Here is a 16,450-nt window from a genome sequence, read left to right as displayed (position 1 = left end):
TGGAGCACCTAAAAAGCCACCAAAAAACCACAATCCCTTGAGGCGGAGAATGCGCATGCGCAGCATACCATGAAAAGGGCGAAGGGAAGAGGAAGAAGGTAGATTGATCGAAGCAAGCAGGACTAGTGAGGTGTACTTTTTTCGCAGTCTGAACGTGTGTGTTTTTTCAAACTCATATTGGGACATACGAATGCAACGATGTCTTCAACTGGGTGGCCTCAAGGTAAAATTACCATGAATAAGCGTCAAGGAAAATGCTGTCTTTCTTTGTTTATCAACGTTGATGCTTAACCAGCTTGTTCCGAAGTTTGTGTCGAACTCGTTGTGCTATTTAGTTAGCTTGCTAACAAATGCGAATGGCGCAGGTATGTAGCCTACTTCTTCTGTCCATGATTGACAGGGATATGTAGATTAACATGGCAGGAACTGTTAACATGTTGTCAAGATGTGCAAGTACCCCTGGCTGCAGCTTCTCAAGATGTGAGCGACTGTATTAAGTTGTTGTTTCCCCTGCAGATATTCTGATGGGTACGCAAATCATGCATTCACATGTAAGTAACGTTTCTCTTTGTTATTAGACGTGATAACGCATTTTTTGTCTTTGTTAAATGTTCAAGACATGCATTCATTAAACAAATGATTTAAATTTCGTCTCAGTATTGATGACGATTGTATTTTTTGTCATTAAAAGTCTCTGTTTATTTTGGAAGGTGAACGTTTCTAACGTTAATCTCATATTCTTATTTAAGGAGACCATTGTGGATATGATCAATGGAAGAAGACAATTCAATTTGATGGACGCTTTGGGCTTAGATTTTGGTAAGGCAGTCTTCACGCCAGTTCATGTCCGTACATGTACCTACTGACTTTGCCTTATTATTGGAGTTGCTGTGGCATTTGACACCGCAGATATATTCAGTTGCCACAGAATGAAGTAAATGGATAAGTGCACTCTAAAAAGTGCAGCATTGGGTTATCTTAATGTGTTACGAACATTTATCCCAGTGTCTTTTTCTGCATTTAAACAAACATCAAATAAAGCCGTGGAGACGGTACTTTTCGTTGATCAACCACTACAGAGCTCTCCCCATTATAAGCATGTCCCTAAATCCCAATTTAAGGGCGATGAGCCAAACGCTTCCCAAAGCATTTTTTAACCCGTAATATTGTTCAAAACGGCACCAAACCTCGTCAGCAGCTTGGTCTGTGTCCCTACATTTAAAACGAAGCGCCATCAACGTAGTTAGCGAGGAGCTGGCGGGACAGTTGGTAACAGTGGGTGTTCTTAACAGTCTTCTCTGAACTCTGGTTCGCTAACTACTTTGTTGGTGCTTCATTGTGTATGGGGGGGAAATTTCATTGGCAGATACATACCTTCCAAAATTCCATGATTTCCATTGCTTGTCGACAGCTGCTGGACTGGATGGTTGGAACTAGGAAGAATAACTGATCCCCCCCCCCCCCAGCTCTCAAATAACTATGCAGCTAATGCACAGTAGGTGGGGGAGAGGAAGGGCCACTTTCCTAAACTACCAACTGTTACACAAATAACCCAACATGAGTAAAAATGACCCAGCAGTCTCAACCCGGTGTTTGTGTTGAAAAAAATAACCCAGCATTTTTTAGACTGAGCAGTTTTTAAAATGGGCCTATAGGGTCCACGCCTAGGGGCCCTGAAGCCAAAGACTCTGAATGAAGTCGCTAGCTACTAATGTTCTCCACCACTCATATCTGAATTGGGCACCTCAGTCAAATAACTCATCACCCATTTAAAATGCTACTCTATCCGATCTTATGTCGGACCTTTTTTGATAGACTTTATTCGTATGCCAGTTGTTGCCATGGACATATACAATGTTTATGTGTCCGATCATGTTAGACATAATTTTAGCACTAAGTATAGCAAAATGACCCTGACCAATTGAAGTATAGATTAGATTCACATAATTTGAGGACAATATGAGACCAAGTGTGTGGTGTGCAGTGACTTGCTGGCACATGAGGGCATGAAACCATCCAAGTTAAAACAAAGCACCCTACTGTCAAAGACAAACCTGTCAAGTAGGCTACTTTGAAGGCAACAGGAAGAGAAGTAATTGGTATTTTGTGCATTGTAACACATGATACATTTTGAAATACTTCTAAACCATGGATTCCCAAACTATGGTACGTGTACCACTCTTGGGCAATGTCGGAAGGTGTTAAAACATTTTTTTTAAAAGTCTTACACCTATGTTCTTTTTGTTTTATAATGTTCTCCACACTGTTTTTTTAGTCTAAAAGCTCATAGACCAGTTGCACATTTTTATTTTGTTATGTAGAGCAGCTAAACATGATGCCTGGAGTACGTCAATAGAATGTGTTACGTTTTTATGTGCCTGATGGTGGGTGTACGCAAGCCGATGTAGGTGGTGGTACGTGGGGGAAAAAAGTTTTGGGAACCACTTTTATAGACGATTGATCTGATTCATGTCAGTTTTAATACATGTCATGTCAGTTTTAATACATTTAATACATACAAGTGGTGATTCTACATTTAGAAGCTTTTTTGATATGTTGTAATGTGCTGAAATAGCTATATGATTTTGCATACCTCGCCATGCATTGCCTGACATGCTACAGACCTCACACTTCATTAGTATGGTATTGATGATCTTCACATGTTTAGAATGCATGTTTGCCAGGCAAAATATATCTTGACTGTCATACAACCAAGGCAAGTTCTTCAGAATAAGCTTGCTGGATGAAGGATGAGACATGGAGAGTTGAATGCAAGGTCACATTTATTCAAATAGAACCTCACAGCTAGGGTGTGGCCACAATGGAAACTACTTTTTTTTTTCCAAGGCTTTGCTTCAAAGGGAATTGTACACACCTAGAATTAGTGGGATGTTATTCATTTTATTGTTATACCGCAGTTATTGCCTAACTTAACCTGGTGTGTCACAGGAAAAAGCCATGGGGAGTTATTGTCATTGGGGATGTGCCAATATATCAGCCCAAAATGAAAGGTTTTTCATTTAAAAAAAAAAAAGTTTTAAAACGTTGCAGCAAGTTGCTGGTTTATAAAATTGGGCTTAAGGCCCTCTATCTACAACCGAAGCGGCTTGTCTCGCCAAACTAAACAATCGGTGTAAACCAACTTGGGCAAATGCTGTGGTCGTGGGAATGGTAAAGGATATCGCTATCATACCTACGGCCAAATTACAGCCGTGGCGATTAGGGATGCATGATAGCGACAGATGTATTATTGGCCGATAAGTGAGAATTCAAATAATATATACATTTACATAAAGTTTTTTATATTCCAACTGTAATATGTAAGATCCTCCAATCTGTACTGTACTGCCCTACCGAAAGGCATCAAGAAAAGCTGAAAAACGCTTAAAATGGAACCTGAGCTACCCCCTTTTGTCAAGTTGAATGGAGAAAAAGGAAAATTACAGCAGTGAGCAACGGATGTTGTGGGTTCACAAATGGCAATTACACATCCATAGAACTACCATCCACACCATCCATTGACGCTGGCAATGTTTTGGTTGGAGTGAACAGTGAAGCAACCTTGACATACTTCAACAAGCAGTGTAGATTAGGTGCTTACCATCCACAGTAAAGATAGCAGGGGGGAGATGAAGGAATAAAGTTTAGGAATTGATCAACAAAGTCTCAGCCAGTCGGTAGCCAGGTCAGAAATCGGAGAGATTTATTCACGGCACCGGAGACCCACGTCATGTTGCTAACAGACACAGTCTAAAGATGCAGAGAAAAAGCACCCCTCTTATAGGACTTCAGTGTTTCCCACAGAATTTAATTCTATCTGTGGTGGTAGGCTTGCAGAATTAATGTGAATGCAACAGTTTTTTGCAAATTAGCGAAGCGTGGTTATGATGCTAGCCAGATTTAAGCACAACCTGAAAAATCGTGTGGTGGTCAATGTTGATATTGTGGTGGGCCGCCACAAATAAGTAAATGTATGGAAAACACTGGACTAGCTCCATCTCAGGGCCCCCTATATATCCTAACAAACCAAACAGGTCCAATCACCTTGGGAAAGAATGTCACATGCTGAACAACTCTCATCATCCCAATTTCTGTTCACTTATATACTTCTATGAATAACTTGTTCACAAACAAAAGTAAAATAGCACATGAGTAAAACATACAGAACACTCATATATGGCAATCATCTTTTAAGGCTAAACATTTCTTCCTACAGAGGGTAGCCATCTACATAAACCAGAATAGCAAGGCAAGCAAAGAAAACAAGGCCTTTCAAAGAGTCAGTGTTTTAATTGTGTGAATTTCGACAATTAAAACTTTTTTTTTTTTTTTTTTTTATTTTAACACCTTACCCACAATTTATCATGTACTTGCATGTTAATGGTTTTCTCATGATATGCAGTTTTAATGGTTTACAGTGTTTTTTTTTTTTAAGGTGATTAATCCGTGCATGTGATTTCACACCTTAATTGTACGAACAGTCCATCAGACAGATATGCGTACCCCAAGGAACTGTGGAAGGGTATTCAGTCATTGTAGTTCAAAGAGCAGGAACAGGAGGACCTAGACCTGGAAGTGTTAAAGGGGTAAAAATGTAGAATTTGGGTGAGTTTTGGAGATGAGGTTTTTAATGACCTTTCATGACTGTCCTTGTTGCAGACGATGGAGCAGATGACTCTGATTCTTCAGACGAATGGGGTCGTCCATCTGGGCCATACTGCGGTCTCAAACGGAACTTTCTGCATCGACCCGGACATGTCACAGTACTCACTAAACATCGGCCAATCACACGAGAGGTAGGTCCTTACTGGGTGTCTGTCGTAGTTCACACCTATGTATATTGTGAATGACCCCTTTTGTCTGTTTTTGTCTTTGAAGAAATCAAAGTAAATGTGCTGTTCAGTTTCTTTTGAGATGCAAAGCCCTTGTTTTTTTTTAAGAGATAAGAAATGTTTACAACCCCTCATCCTGAGGGTCACCATCAGTTCGGTGACACAGGGGTTATCTTAACCATTCCTTCATAGGGGTTTCAGATGACATAAGGGTCAGAGTAAGAGGATGGTAATTAGATTTCACTACAAATATATATGGTATACTAAACATTCAATGAGAGCAATAAAATTATCCCACACTTTTATCCAAAGCGGCTCACAAAATGAGGAATAACATTCAAGCTACATTGCAAAAGAGAGCTTAGTTAACCATAAATACAACTACAATAAATACTACTACCAGTGGGTTAGTGAATAAGTTTAAGTATTAGTTAAAGCGTAGTAGGAGAGAAGAAAATGGGGTTTTATCCAATATCGGTGCTAAATCAAGCACCAATCAAGCATTCAAATTACCCTTTTAAATAATAAAATGAATTTGAAATTGAACTATACCTTCTCTGTATCTCAACACCAGTAGTTTTTATTATTATCTTGTTAAAAAAAGGACAAGCTTAATACAAATGCTGAGATGTTCTGTGGAGGAATCTTGCATGATGTAAAATGGCAAATACTGTCAACATGATCTAACACAGGGTTCAATATTCTTTAGCCCCTGTTCTCAGTAGGTATTGTATGTGTTACAAGATTATGTTTTGTGTCAACAGTTATGTTTCATAATTATGTTTGTTGTGGTTTAGGAAATAAAGAAGGCAGAAAAGACAGCAGAAGAATTAATAGAAGAAGAAGAAAGATTAAAAAAGAAGGCTGAGAAAAAAAAGCTTAAAAAAATGGTGAGAAGATGCACACACTTACACACCTGCATGCACACCCATCAATTTGACTCCTCAGTTGTACACTTCAGTATGTACTGATTGCGTTCTGTTTATGTCCCTTCCTACAGAGGCAGAAACAGAAAAAACGACTAGAGAAGCAAGAAAATGCAAATAAAGCTAATGATAACCAGGTAAAGGGTTGAAATAAGCCCCCTCTTTCAAATGTTGTCTGATAAAACCTTTACATGTTTAGTAGTAAGGGTGGGAGGTGGGTTGCAAAAAGGGCTTGCAGAGAAGTGGTAGGCAGAAGGTAGGCTAAGGCAGCTTGAATAAGACTCTCTGAATGATCTCCACCATTATTAAAGGGACACCAGGCAACGTTTTCGTGTTAATTAATCATCTTCGTAAGTCGGTATATGGTTAAATGACTCATTACGGGGCGAATGAAGGCTCTCTCGCCCGCCCCTACTGCCTGTAGGAAGAATATCCCACTTGCAAGTTCGGTGTATCCTACCCGTCGACCGAAGCAGGATCAGTTTACAGCACAGAGGCAGGCTAACGAAATGCTAGAGATTGTTGCAAACGTGTGTATAATGGCAGAGCCGGCGAAGAAGCAGCGAAAACCCTTGACTGAAGACGCAAAGAAAAGGAAAAGAGCTTCAGACCAAGCGAGGGGGAGTTTCGTAGAGAAAAAGCATCTTAAGAGCAGAAGATAATTAACTGAGCAGTTAGCTGAGCAGTGAGCTTAAAAATTAGCTGGACAGTCAGCTGGGCCTCTCAGAGAAGTTGGCGGGACTCTGTGGCCTGCCTGAACTAACAATATGCCCCGTTTTTGGTGTCATGACAACACTAATGCACAGGTTATGTTGATCTCTGAATGCTGAATTGTACATCTACAGAATAAAGGGGAGGAGAATAAGAAAAATCTGAATAAAAAATCTGCTGAGTCACCCCCTGATACTAGCCATCGATCTAATTCTGATGCAAGCACTGAGGAAGAAGATGATAAAGGCAGTATCTCTAGTGAAAAAGGGGTAAGGGCTGTGTTTACTTATCTTATATTTATACTGAATTTCACGATTTACTCTTTGGTGAAACATCTGCCTTAGCTCTGAATTGGTTGATGTGTATGTTTGAAGGGTGCTGAAACGTTTTGTGCTACCATAAGTTAACATAGTGTGCCATGATCTGCCATGTGTCTTTTGATAGCATCAGAAAAAGAAAAAGCAACTTCAAAAACAAGAAAAAAAGATTTATAATAAAACTAATGATGAACAGGTAAAGAGAACGTTTTTTTCTCTTGCTTGCCTTGCCTGCATAACGAAACATTTATAAAGTGTGTCAAAATGGCATAATGTACTTACACATGCATCCATTTGTTTTTCAGACTATAAACTATAATGAAGCTGTAAGTATTAAGAAAATAAAAAGTAAAATTCGGCAATGCAACTCGGATGCCAGCAGTGATGAGGACGAAGAGAAGGAGAGTATGCAAAGTGACTTGGAGGTGAGGGATGAGGACGGGGCCTAAAGGCATTATAAAAAGCATTGCTACAGTTCAGTGCCTTTTATGAGCAACGTTGTCTGTGTTTGTGTGTGTTAAGGATCTGGACATGAGCAGCTGTTTTGTGTCAAATGCCGCCGCGGCCTTTGCCAAACGTAAGCAGGAGAAGGCTAAAGAGAAGAAGGAGAAAATAGAAAAGAAAACCGCAGATTCTGTAAAGGATTCCCAAAAACACTGTACTGAACAACAGAACACTAAACCACATCAGAAAGAGGTCTGTAGATTTGCTTTATTTTATTTTTTTGCCTCAATAATCTATTAGTTGTTTGGTCTAAAATGTTGTGAAATTATGAAATGTTGTATCAATGTTTTCCAAATCCCAGGATGGTGTCTTCAAAATGTCTTGTCTTCAGGCCCCTTCCTCCATTTCATAGTTAACAAATAATGAATGAAGCGATAAATTGTTGCAGCTCTCTCTGACACATTTTCAAAATCACAAGGTGCAACTTGAGTGACTGGAGCTATTTTTGTGTGTGTACATAGGTCATCCAGGTCATACCACTGTCCACACAGAGTCCAGTAAAGGTAGACTCGGAGAGGAATGTGGCTGATCTCATTGCAAGAAGTATGGAACTAGCATGTAAGTCTCTCTGCCTCTTTGTGTGTCTGTGAGAAGTCCTCTACTATAAATTATTATTATTGTGCTGGCCTATGTGTGGGTTTCTTTTATGTTTGTTTGTTTGTTTATTTGTTTGTATTTATTTATTGTTGTATGCAATATTTACACTTTTTCCAGACATTGGGAACCAGTATGCAGCCAGTGGAGATTTGGAAAGGGCTGTCAAGTATTTTACAGATGCTATTATACACAATCCTACAGAATATAAGTAAGCAAGTTGTAATACGTCTATATTTATATAATTCAACTGAAGCAATATTATTTTCATCAGATCCCTGTCAGCTCATTTTTGGAGAACCATTTTTCCTTGTTTTGTGTTTTCTGAACTGGTAAAGTTGACATGGAGTGTTTGTGTGTGTTTCACAGGTTGTTTGGGAACCGTGCATTTTGCTTTGAGAAAATGCAGCAGTATGAAAAATCCCTGATGGACGCTAGTGTGGCTTTATCAATGAATCCTCAATGGATTAAAGGATTGTACCGTAAGGGCAGGGCCCTCACTGGCTTAAAGGTACAGAGTGGGACACACACACGCACACTCTGGCGGAAAGGTACAAAGAAGGAGGCGCATGCTTGGGCGCACACAATCAGACACATAAGCAGAGTTAATCATAATATTATGAAAGAATGATGGACTTTGGAGAGTGGATACGAAGCAACTTGTTGTCAGCAAGGGTGACATTTAGAAAACCAAATCAGGGCTAATAATTATAATAACACCAACACTCAGGGCTTTTCTTAGATGGCCTTTCACCTAGGGAGGCGCCACCAGCAGGTTGGGCAACACGACAAGGCCAGAGGTCAGAAGAAAAGAAATAGAATGGAGGCCTAAAATAAGTTCACAAGAACTGGTGATGTCTACCTATGGGGTCTATATAAGCAGTGACCCAACAAGTCAGAGAAGGTTGCTTCATGAACCAGTCTTCAGATGCAGTCCGGATTGCAATTAAAGCTACCAGTCTTCGAAAGCTACTGCTTCGTCTCAGGCCAAATCTGATCCAAATCTTTATTTTAGCATATTGAGACAATGGCTCATTTCTGCCCGTGCCCTATTTTCGCGCTCTAACCTGTATGTCACTTAACATTCCTTTCTATACAAACCAGGACGGCGGATTCGTAAATAAACACAATCGCCTACCTCATAGGGTATCTAATGGCTCTTTTCCATTACGGACCGAGGCTGGCCCAAGGCTTTACCCTGGTCTTAAACACCGGTGCGTGGCCTCGGTGTTCTGTTTCCATAAAGAGCTGTAACATCAGGCATTAGCTAATGATGCTAGAAACTTCTAAATGCTTAGCAACAAGTTTTAATATATATGTAGATCGTTTTTATTGACAAGTCACATATGTTGCTAGGCAACCCTAATGCTATCGGTTTGCTTTTAAATTTCTCCGATTCCATTCCAAAAGTCCTCGGTTCTGGTCCAGGGCCGACCTGAGGCCGTCTGGGCCATGGCCCTGGTCTGGCCTCAATCATGGAAACTGAAAAAGTCTGAGGCTTACCCCAGACACCGGGGTTTTACCCAATAGTGGAAAAGGGCTATAAATTATCTTTGTACCAAAGATGTACCAAATTTCGCGACGAGAATTCTTGGTGTAACGTTAATTTGTTTCCTTGTTGAGTTTCTCCCCAATGTTTTCTTTTTTTTTTGTGATCAACTTTTTATTAAAGTCATGACATGACAAAATCACATGACAAAATCTCATGACAGAAACTATTTACACATAGCCAGAGCCTTGCGAGTTATCTACACACATTTAGACATATAATACTGAGAATAATAATAAAAATACAGTAAAAGTACAATTCATAATAACATATAATAAAATATACATATACATACACATACATATACGTACAAAACAATGTTGATGTAATATAAAAACATGCATATGAAGATTACATTTGGACTAACATGCCAGAATTCGGGAGGTTAGTTAGAGATAAGATGAGTGTACCCCATTCACTGACTGTAGAGGCTCGAGGTTTATTTATTACTGCCAAGGACTTCTCTATCCCAATGTTTTCTGTAGTAGTTCTCCACTGATCTGAGCTAATGCGCTGATTACCTAATGAGGTAGGGATCTCGGGAGGATAAAAATGTTTTTTGTTTTCAATGCACCACTACATACAAAATATTATTTTAGGCAGTAAATGCTCCCAGTAAGAGCCAAACCAGAGTTTGTCCTCATCTACACACTTCTCACTACTGTAAAATGTAAGGTTCATAAATTAAATATTATTTTGAAGTATATAAAAAATATCTTAGTTTTACACATTTTCTGATAAAAGGGGCAGAAATTGGTGCTTTTACGATGCTGCTCAGAATCCAATCTTGCTGACTGCCGGCATTACTCACTTCAAGTGATCAGATGCCGTCTGTTTAGTTTGGCCACTATGACCATGAATTGACTTGATTGATTTCCCCTAATGTTTGAGACTGATTTTCTAAAAATCACATTTTGCATGACTTTGGTTGTTCAGCCATGACTCCTTCTTTCTCACTCACTCACTCACTCGCACTGTGTTTATCAAGGAAGTACACTCATGTGCCATGTCATTGAGGTCATTATTTTCTCACGATTCCACTTCCGTCACATTCCATCCATTCCCCAGTCAGGTGCGTCCACTGCAGTCATCTTTCATGAATGTACTTCATTATTTCATCACCTCACAGCCTCATGGTCTCAACCCACACTGAATTTGTTGAATTTGCCGGACTATTGGGTCATATTTCTCATTCAAAATAGCAGAACAATGCGAGTGAAGGAAAGGTAATGGAAACGGCATCCGGCAAAAGTTCTGCTCAAAACATTGCGCCACATCGCGCTGTACAGCACTGTGTCATGTCACACCCAGTTAGTACATTCCAATTGAAAACCATGTAAACTGATTTTTATCAGAAACGTATGCATCGCATGCAGTTAGTACATGGTGTCGGTCTGTACACGCATCAGGATTTATTCTGTTGAACTCGCTTACAGTTTTCAAAATCTTTTTGGTCTCATAACGTCTTTGTGCACCGTTTTTGTTTGTTACAGAGGTATATGGAAGCCATGGTTGTGTATAAAGAAGTGCTAACGCTGGATAAAAGCTGTGCGGATGCAGCCCAGGAGCTCATTAAAGTCCAGATCCTTCAGCTTATGGTGAGTGATTTATGTGATGGGTTTTTATTTTTTTTTATTTTTCTCATAAATTGTGGTGTTTATTTCCTTTTCCCCCCCCATTGTGATGTCTGTTGAACAAATGTATTGTATGTTCCTGCAGGAAATGGGATTCACGAAAGAACAGAGCACCAATGCCATGGTCATCTATGGTAGTGTAGAAAAAGCTTTAGATGCTCTATCTGGGTTACAAGGTAAGAGTCTGTCTCTGTCTCTCTGTCTTTGAATATCTGCGTTATTCTATACAGAAGATTTCATTTTCTGTCTGTCCTTTTGTTCATTTGTATGTCCTTAATCTCTATGTGCAGGTTCTTTTATTCCAACTAAGCCTTCTGCACAGGGGTGGGTGCAAGTAGATAAGCGCTCCCAATCTCCTAAACCTATTTCTCAGGGGGCCCCTCAAGTCCAGCAGCCAGTCCAGCAGCCAGTCCCACACATCCAGCCCCGCCTTACAGCCTCAGCTCAGCCCAAACTTATTAAACCGTAAGAACTAGTGTATTATACACATGACACCTGTTTGCATGCACTCATGTACACCTACATATGGTTCACAAATCTGACCCTTACATAAAGTTGCATTTTGGATACAGGCAGTTAATTTAGTAAAAAATTTATACCTGCAATGTGTGCGCATACGGAGTAGAAATATGTATGAAATTTGTTAACATTGCATTTTTTGTGTTAAATTATTTGAACCATATGTCAGAGATGCTTAACCTATTTCTTGTGTTGCAGTGAACTTTTCCCAGTCTGGGTTGGTTGTCCAGTGCCAACCTTAACAGAAGCTTTTATATATGATTTGTTCAACCAGTAAGTATATTGCAGTGTTATGTTTTGTTTAAGTGCACTTAAAGGGACACCAGGCAAGCTTGATGCTTTTTCTCTATGAAACTCCCCCTCGCTTGGTCTGAAGCTCTTTTCCTTTTCTTTGCATCTTCCGTCAAGGGTTTTCGCTGCTTCTTCGCTGGCTCTGCCATTATACACACGTTTGCAACAATCACTATCGTTTCGTTAGCCTGCCTCTATGCTGTATGCAGGATGTAAACTGATCCTGCTTTGGTCGGCGGGTACAATACACTGAACTTCCAAGCGGGATATTCCTCCTACAGGCAGTAGGGGCGGGCGAGAGAGTCTTCATTCGCCCTGTAATGAGTCATTTAACCATATACTGACTTATGAAGATGAGTAATTGACACGAAAACGTTGCCTGGTTTCCCTTTAAAGTTAGTTTACACTTGTGGTGCTTACTTTTTTGTGCCATACACAATCCAAGCCAATCAACACAGAGCTTCAGGAGCTCACAAGTGGGGTGAAGTTTGATTGGCCATTGAGCTGAAATATTAACCTTGTGCAAAACGGAAACTTTTAATCATGGACTTTGCCTCAAAGAGTTTCGTTTGACTTACGCCATTAAACGTTTAATGACACCCATTACGGTCTTGTATACGGTGTTCGTTTCTTGAATGCATGAGTTTCACCAGCTATGTGTGCTTGTGTGCTTCCCTCAGAGTTGGCCCTGTTCACAGTGTGAAGGTTTTGAGAAACAAAGGCTGTGCATTTGTGAATTACATCCGTAAAGAAGACAGTGATGAGGCCATTAAGAAGCTGCATGTATGTTTGCATTATTTATTTATTTTATTTATTTATTTATTTATTTATGCGGTGTTGTCACATTTTGGTTGTTGTTTATTATTATTATTATTATTATTATTATTATTATTATTATTAACCTCAGTTAAGTAGACTGGGGCCATACATAAATTAAGCCTAGTCTGAGACCAAAAGAGAAGTTTTGTGAGTTGCCATTCAGATTTTCACTAAAACTAGTCTTAATCCATGTATGAGAAAATTGGACAATACATAATTTCAGTCATTTCAGAGTTGGACACACAATCTGCAATTAGGTGTTACATATATTTACATTGACAATAGATCTGACCCAAATTCATTGTGGCATTAAGTGTGTGTTTGTGTTTGCAGGGTTATATAGTAGCATCAGGAACACCTCTCCAAGTACGCTATCCTGATCGAATACACCCACACCTGGGGGTGTCTAAAGCTGCTGCTGTTGAACACAATGAGTAAGCGCTCACTCTTGTCACTCTTATTTTGTCCTGTCATTCTTTCCTTCACATGCTATAACTAACTTCTGTTGTTTATTAATTGACCTCTGTAATTATGTTAAATTAAATTCTCTCCTCCTGGCTCTCCCCTATTTTATGCAAAGGGTTTCTCTTTGTACACAAACCATAATGGAACTGGGCTCCAGCTAGTATGTCGATTAAGCCACACAGTTAACGCAATGTAAATAAGATGTACAAGGATGTTGGTTCTTCTAATGTAAGCCAGCATTGTGTATAATATGCTTGTCCTTTGTAAGAGACTTGTAGATAGCTAACGTCGATCGACGCTAACGTGCACTGCTAGCATCCTAACCTCAAAAAAGCATGGGGTTGTGCATAGTAGTGTAACATTTATTCACAATACGTTAATTAATAAATTTGAAGAGGCTCTGGAATGTAGGCTATGCTTATTTGTTTATTTGCATTACCTTGTTTCTTACATGCCAGGACCCGATGTCCTTTTTGGGGCAGCCGTGGCCTACTGGTTAGCGCTTCGGACTTGTAACCGGAGGGTTGCTGGTTCGAACCCCGACCAGTAGGAACGGCTGAAGTGCCCTTGAGCAAAGCACCTAACCCCTCACTGCTCCCCGAGCGCCACTGTAGCAGGCAGCTCACTGTCGGGAAGTGTGTGCGCTTCACCTCACTGTGTACTGTGTTCACTGTGTGCTGAGTGTGTTTCACTAATTCACGGATTGGGATAAAAATAACGGGATCAAAAGAGTATATACTTATATACTATCTAGCACAATTAATATTAATACACTCGCCTCCTGTCCAAGTTTGTCACCCTACAAAGATAGATTTGAATGTTGTCCCACCATTAGATACTGGAGTCTTTCAACGGATACTAAATGAAATCAGGTCTGTGGGTCTCCAAAAGAGCCTTTTGGGATGTAACTTCAATGGTAGCTGTAAGCCTGTCTGTTAAAGTTCTAGTGAACTCCTGTCTGAGGTTGTTGGACTTAGAAACAGTAACTAAAGGGGGAGCGGGACTTTTCAATTCTGTGTTCCATTTATGTAATCTTTTTGTTTTTGATCATTGTATTGAAATGCACCAGTTATCTAAACCTAGTCTTTAATCAAACAGTGTATCCTTACATTTTATATTTTCTCTCTCTGCCTTGCAGTAAACTCCCAGATGAGTGTCATTTTTGGAGAACTATAGGCTGCATCAAGAACCAACACTGCCAGTACAGACATGTCCCAGAAAATAAAGGCATTGACCGCAACAAAGTTAAATAGCCCAAGGATTGAACAGTCATAGTATGCATTCCCAAGGGAAAACTATGTAGCTTCGCTGATCATACAGTATATTCCTTGCTGCACTCATTCATACAAATGCTTGTGTAGAGAAACATTAACCTGTACGTAGCACAAGCAATAACCTGTACGTAATCAAACATATCAACTGTTGAACAGACAATCATGCTCTCTGTCTCGCATGCATTATATTCTCTCTCTCTTTCTCTCTCACACACACAGAGAGAGAGAGAGAGATAATGCTACTGTACTCATCTCCTGTTCCACTCACTATGACGGTGCACTGATTATCATCTCTTGGTTTTTGGGTGTGAAGGCTGCCTGTCTAAAGATCACTGTTCTCTCTGGCTATGGCTCAGCTCTTCAATTGTGTGCTCTGCTTCAGAGCTGTGATTAGTGGAGTTGCAAGCGCCTCTTGTTGGTTAATGAATCATTCCCACCACTTTGTTGAATGAAGCAAGTTCTTTTAGGGTTTAATTTTTGATTAACCTTCCATTATAAGCAATTTAACTAATTCCAATTAGTTTTAGTCAGTGTTTAATTGGAAGGCTCTGGTATTATGTTGATGTTGGAACATGTCTAATAAAAAAGGGAATTGACAGCAAGTCCCATGAAGTTTGGGTTGTGCCAAAATGTATTATCTTTTAATGCATTCTTTTTTTGTGAAAATAAGTTTTAAAAAGAATCCCCAAACCTGCTATTTTAATTTGGAATTTTAATAATGCTGTTGCCTTTCTTTTAAATTAAATTTGTTTACTAAAGTCTTTGGTCTATGGTGTTTTTGTGCAAACAAATCTAACCATTTTTTTCATGTTTTGGAATACTACTGGACAAATTAAAATAGTCGTTCCGGGATGGTTAACTCATGGTAATTTTTTACTATGTAGTTCTGCAGTTTTTATTAAGCAGGGTATCTGCCCATTTTGAATGTGTACAAATTGAATGACTGATCTTTTCAAGACTTCTAATGGACAAAATAATACCATTAGATGTATGGTGTGGAACTCTCAACTTTTTAAGAAATGTTTAAGCCACACACACACACATACATTATTTTTATATATATATATATAAATATATATATTACACACACACACACACATACTAAATTTAAGACGTTTGAAGACTTCTTCAGAATCAGTGGGCACCATAATGTGTAGTCAGTGACCATAGTATGTTAACTCAATAGGAAAGGAGAAATTTACAAATAGATACGGTCATTGATCCAGAGGGGCATTATTTCATTTTAGCCATCTGTGGTTAACACACTCTCACCCCTACCAGTGAGCAGTTTGGGTTGGGCACCTCAGCTGTGTCTGTGGAGTGATCACGCCCCTGCACACATTTTTCCTACAAGTCTTGTAGCGTTGCTTTTACAGAAGTAGGAAGGCTTTTCAAATTGTGGCTTTTTACTGCACACTAAATAATTACTGTAACTGTAGGAAGAAATGTTTACCTTTACTGTAACTGTAGGAAGAAATAGAAATGTTTACCTTTAAGATTATATGTGTGTGTAAGAGCCTTTTTATGGGTTCTGTGTACTTTGTTCATGTAATCTTTCACTCTTTTTTTGTGTTCAAGTTATACAAAGAAGTGTATTTGAGAAGAGACAGCTGGATAATGTTTAGCATTAATAACATTTTTTGTCAAGGTGATTGGGCATGTGAGTTGGTTTGTTAAGATAGAAAAGGCCCTGAGATGGAGATGGAATCTCCAACAGAAGGAAAAAAGTCGACATTTGAATACATTGTGCCAATCATGTGGTGTGTTGTGAAAAACTCGTGCCAATCATGTGTTGTGATCTCGCAGCTGGAGCAAGGTTGGTGTTGTGAAGCTGTGCGCATTTCTGCCAAAATAGATGCCCGATGAGTGCCCAAAAGCATTGCAATATGGCCACTGACTGGAGGGACTTGCCTAAAAGGACTTTGATGTGGCCAAATATCTGTCATGCCACTAGGGGAGATGTAAGCTTTGTCATGTCCTATAAGAAGTGTACCTTTTCTTTGTAACGTCAGACT

General features: G+C 39.5%; 1 protein-coding gene across 2 annotated transcripts; it reads left to right on the top strand.

The window, feature by feature from the left end:
- The first annotated feature begins 66 nt into the window (after nucleotides 1-66).
- On the top strand, nucleotides 67-15,193 carry LOC143139752 (uncharacterized). 2 transcript variants are annotated; one of them, XM_076300477.1, is made up of 20 exons: nucleotides 67-223; nucleotides 517-551; nucleotides 750-819; nucleotides 4,660-4,796; nucleotides 5,630-5,722; nucleotides 5,833-5,895; nucleotides 6,604-6,738; nucleotides 6,914-6,982; nucleotides 7,092-7,211; nucleotides 7,309-7,482; nucleotides 7,752-7,848; nucleotides 8,005-8,095; nucleotides 8,254-8,395; nucleotides 10,927-11,031; nucleotides 11,153-11,243; nucleotides 11,358-11,532; nucleotides 11,785-11,859; nucleotides 12,558-12,660; nucleotides 13,030-13,130; nucleotides 14,300-15,193. In XM_076300477.1, the coding sequence occupies exons 1-20, from the start codon at nucleotides 199-201 to the stop codon at nucleotides 14,412-14,414; spliced, it is 2,016 nt and encodes a 671-aa protein (XP_076156592.1). In that variant the 5' UTR covers nucleotides 67-198; the 3' UTR covers nucleotides 14,415-15,193. The 2 variants fall into 2 exon arrangements, with proteins under 2 accessions (XP_076156592.1, XP_076156593.1); XM_076300478.1 differs by lacking the exon at nucleotides 6,914-6,982.
- Nucleotides 15,194-16,450: the final 1,257 nt, after the last annotated feature.

Source organism: Alosa pseudoharengus, unplaced genomic scaffold (assembly GCF_046254945.1).
Source record: "Alosa pseudoharengus isolate Yale_2024_CS ecotype anadromous, Long Island Sound unplaced genomic scaffold, YU_APseudo_1.1 YU_APseudo_1.1_scf_22, whole genome shotgun sequence".
Classification (NCBI taxonomy): domain Eukaryota; kingdom Metazoa; phylum Chordata; class Actinopteri; order Clupeiformes; family Clupeidae; genus Alosa; species Alosa pseudoharengus.
Note: the sequence above shows the minus strand (reverse complement) of the source record. Positions and strands in the feature narration are given on the sequence as shown.